This window comes from Oncorhynchus keta, unplaced genomic scaffold (assembly GCF_023373465.1).
Source record: "Oncorhynchus keta strain PuntledgeMale-10-30-2019 unplaced genomic scaffold, Oket_V2 Un_contig_9668_pilon_pilon, whole genome shotgun sequence".
Lineage (NCBI taxonomy): Eukaryota > Metazoa > Chordata > Actinopteri > Salmoniformes > Salmonidae > Oncorhynchus > Oncorhynchus keta.
The window spans coordinates 1-4,712 of NW_026290634.1; the positions used below are offsets into that span (position 1 = coordinate 1).

General features: G+C 41.3%; 1 protein-coding gene across 1 annotated transcript; it reads right to left on the reverse strand.

Moving 5' to 3' along the window:
• Positions 1-1,672: 1,672 nt before the first annotated feature.
• LOC127927168 (urocortin-3-like) lies at positions 1,673-4,342 on the reverse strand. Its single transcript, XM_052513088.1, has 2 exons — positions 3,997-4,342; positions 1,673-3,693 (listed from the first exon to the last, which is right to left on the reverse strand). The coding sequence occupies exon 2, from the start codon at positions 3,685-3,687 to the stop codon at positions 3,226-3,228; it is 462 nt and encodes a 153-aa protein (XP_052369048.1). The 5' UTR covers positions 3,688-3,693; positions 3,997-4,342; the 3' UTR covers positions 1,673-3,225.
• Between the last annotated feature and the right edge of the window lie 370 nt (positions 4,343-4,712).

The following is a 4,712-nucleotide window of genomic DNA, read 5'->3' on the forward strand; positions in this document are numbered from 1 at the left end:
AAAATCCTCTGCATTATCATTAACAGCAAACTCATACATTTCTTCAGTGATAACAATGTAGTGAAAATTTTAAATTGGCTTTTACCAAATTACCGTATGACAGACCATGTATTCACCCTGCACACCTAATTTATAAACAAACAAATCCAAAACAAAGGCAAAGTCTTCTCATGCTTTTGACTCAGGGTCTGCTATATAAATTGATCGAAAGTGGTGTTGGGGGAAAAACATACGACATTATAAAATCCATGTTCACAAACAACAAGTGTGCAGTTAAAATTGGCAAACAACACACACATCTTTCCACAGGGTCGTGGGGTGAAACAGGGATGCACCTTAAGCCCCACCCTTTTCAACATATATATCAATGAATTGGCGAGGGCACTAGAACAGTCTGCAGCACCCAGACTCACCCTACTAGAATCTGAAGTCAAATGTCTTCTGTTTGCTGACGATCTGATGCTTCTGTTCCCAACCAAGGAGGGCCTACAGCAGCACCTTGATCTGTTCCCAACCAGGAGTGCCTACAGCAGCACCTAGATCTGTTCCCAACCAAGGAGGGCCTACAGCAGCACCTAGATCTTCTGCACAGATTATGTCAGATCTGGGCCCTGACAGTAAATCTCAGTAAGACAAAAATAATGGTGTTCCAAAAAAGGTCCAGTTGCAAGGACCACAAATACCATCTAGACACTATTGCCGTAGAGCACGCAAAAAAATATTCATAACTCATCCTAAACATCAGCACCACAAGGTAACTTCCACAAAGCTGTGAACAATCTGAGAGACAAGGCAAGAAGGGCCTCTACACCCTCCCAAAAAATACTTGAATCAGTTATTGCCCTTTGTGGTTGTGAGGTCTGAGGTCCGCTCACCAACCAAGACTTCACAAAAGCATCCTCCGTGTACAATGTAAAACACCAATACCTGACCACTGTGACTGACCCAAAATTAAGGAAAGCTTATACTATGTACAGGCTCAGTGAACATAGCCTTGCTATTGCGAGAGGACGCCATAGGCTATGGGCACACTGCCCACAAAATGAGGTGGAAACTGAGCTCCACTTCCTAACCTCCTGCCAAATGTCTGACCATATTAGAGACACATATTTCCCTCAGATTACAGACCAACAATAAACGGATATCTATTGGGAGAAATACCAGTGTGCCATCGCAGCAGCAATCAAATGAAATGTAATTTAATTGTAGCAAAGATGATGGATATACTGACAAGATACTACATGTCTCTCTGCCCCAACAATGGGAGTCATTGTCCACAAAGAGGCACAGCGGGCTGTCGAGCTTCCGCCTATCCTTTGTTTGGATTGGTGTATTAATGCATGTCAATATTGTCATCTTATTTTGAATATTCAATGAGGGTTGTTGACTTCGCCCTCCTGTATTCAATCGAGAGAGATGCTATGCTACTAGCCTCATGTCATGAATATGCATAGCCATTTTGAGACAACTCTGATATAAAGTGTGTTTTCTCAAAGTTACCAGGATGTCCCCATGAGTGACAGAACACTGAGCCAATCATGACGCAACAGTCCGTATTTTCTGCTGGCTTGCCCTACCACCACAGAAAGCTGAGATCACCTGAAACACCTGCATTTAGTAGCTGCCTTACTCAAGAAAACAAAAAAGAGACCATCTTTGTATGCAGCTTTATTAACTCAATGATATACATCTTTTTTTTACATTGTTTGAAAACTGATATCTGACACAAAATAACATGCAATACAGGCAAAGCCAATTTTTGAGCAATAAATGTGGGGCTCAAAACAAGTGGGTCTCAAAACAAGTGGGTTTCAAAACAAGTGGGGCTCAAAACAAGTGGGTCTCAAAACAAGTGGGGCTCAAAACAAGTGGGTCTCAAAACAAGTGGGGCTCAAAACAAGTGGGTCTCTAAACAAGTGGTTCTCTGTCCCACCAGCCCTGAATGACGGGTTGTCACTGGGGCTGATCTTTCCACTTTGTGGCTGTGCCAGCTAGTGACCAGTCTGCAGAGCTACCAAACTAACCTGAAGCTGGAGCTCTTTAACATCTTTAAATGCCTCTAAAATATTTAGAGGAGGAAATGTAATGGTCACTGATGACTCCCAATTGTTTGTGTGTGTGCGTGCGTGCGTGCGTGCGTGCGTGCGTGCGTGCGTGTGTGTGTGTGTGTGTGTGTGTGTGTGTAACATACCTGTGTTTAACGCACCTGAAAGCTATAGCATATATAGGGACGATAATATATTTAGTTCATATCGACAAAGCTGTTGTTTTCCATTGGCTGACTGACTGACTTAATTATGCCTAACACCTAAATTACAACACCTTCTAAATGTGAAAATGGCCGTTATTGAAGACAACGTTTAATTCATCTGCTTTTATTTGAGGAAAAATAATCCCTTTGTGTATAAAAATAACAGATATTTGATGATCAAACATTGAGGCTACCATGCATTTTCCTTGAAATAACTGAATAACTAATCATTTCACATTCTAGCGTCTATTCAAAGGTATATAGGCTAACTCGCTTCTCTTTACACTAAATATGCCGCAACATGCGTGCGAATTTCAATGAAAGCAATTTGTTCACATAATTTGTATTGTACCGTACTGCCCTGTATTTCAAGCATATGTATGCCTTGCTTTTCCTATAAAACGCGGGCACAAATGAGAAGAAATGCAAACCATTTCCATTGACAGGCTAATTACACTTTACCCACTGATTTTATGCATTTGCAATTTACATATTTCCTCATTTGCCTTGTCTAATTTCAAAGACCCCTCTCATTACACCACATTTCCTGGTCCAGTGGAAGACTAGACGTTGTATATCTTTAAAGGGCCTAACCTTATCTTGAAAGTACTTTCATTTTAATGAATTGAAATGTATATTCTGAACATAAATTAAAATCATTCAGTGTGTAGACTAGTTCAAAATGATCTCGAATTGTATTTTGATTTTCATTCAATTTCAGGGATTCTAAAATGGAATAGGCCTGTACAGTAAACAATCCAATTGTACTTCAGAAAAGTAAATCTCAATAATCCCTATGTTTCGTATTTAAATTTGCTAGATCATACCCACAGAAAAAAAGCATCTCACAAATACTGCATCTGAAAGTTTGATTTGAGGAAAAATAAAACTTCCAGCAAAACGTATTTGTCAGAGTGAAAATCTAATATGTAATGGATAATCAGGGTAGCGGCTTCAACCGTCGGAGAGATAGTCTACTGTCTCTTCCTTCGTCCAATCTGCGCCATCAGACGCGCGTTGTCGGCCGCTTTTGCGCGCAGGTTCTTGGACTTTTGGATGTCAAAGAGAATGTTCATGATGTTGGTGGGCACATCTAGAGACAGGGTAAACTTGCGTAGCCGATCATTATTAATTCTGTTCTGGAACATCTTACTCCTTAGCTGCGTCTGACTGAGAAACCTGTAGTTGGCGGGGTAAGTCGACGTCCTTTTCTCCCGCGACTCTGCGGAGGAGAGAGTGTCTCCGGACTTGAAGAGGGAGCCCAAGCTTTCCGACACTGGGAACGTGTCACTGGGAACGTCGTTCGTCTGGACCTCAGCTAGTATGTCATCGTCACAGAGGAGGTTGTAGTCGCTCTGGTACAGTCTGAGACAGAGGCTGGAGGTTGGCGCGCAGAGGACAGCGAGCACAACCAGGGTTCTTAGGAACGGCATCATGATGTCCTAAGCGGTCGGAGAGAGCGAGAGAGAGAGAGAGAACCGTTCGTTTATTGGTCACTAAACTTTAAAAGTTCCCAGATATCTGACAAATATAACCCTGTCCATGTTCACCATGCGTAAAGACAATAGTCCAAACGAGTAGATCCGTTTTATGCGTTATTGTCTTCCCTATTGTAAAGGATATAAAGCAACACTTTATTGTTTAAAAATGCTAAGATCAATACATTAAGTGAATGGTATTGAAATATGTAACTATATTCATGATTTGAGCACACGGAAATGTGCCACATCAACAAAATAACTTACCACTGTAATGCACTGTAATTCTAGAAGACAGTTTCCGCCAGAAAGTCACGTGTGACCAGTACAAACAAAGAAAAACACTCTAGATAACAATTGAATAGGCTATAAAATATTGACAATCCCAGCGTTTTAAAATTCGGGCTTCCCTGATCTCCCAACCTCGTTCTCGCCTTGTTCTTTCCGCGTCTTCTGATCACGAATTTGGCTCGCACGTCCATTCGTTCGGAATTCATTCGTGCGCCAGAACTAACGTCATAGGATTGACATTTTTGGTCTCCTCTCTCTCAAAGATCACACACTGACTCTGATGCGTTGATACCCCCTTGCAATGATCCATTTCGTCATCCCTTCTGATACTTTTGTAACACATCCGATTTATCCTACAAAGCTATTTGCAGTTTCAAACGTTATAACCATATTGTGTCAGCCAATGTCATGTTTTCCAATAGTTTCAACATAGCGCTCGTGAGTAGCCTAGAAAATGAAAAGCTCACTACTTGTTGATGCAATGGCATTCAGTACCATGGACAGCTCCATGCGCACCATGCTTTCCATTGCGCGGTGCACAACCTTCCGAACAATATTTTCAGATGTTTACCTTTGGACCTTGATTCTCTTGATTAAAAAAGATCTGCCAATCAAGACAAATAAATACTTGTATTAAAAATAACTTTTTAGGAGGTTATCTTGTTTTTACAGGCTATAGGGTAGGGGCGTTG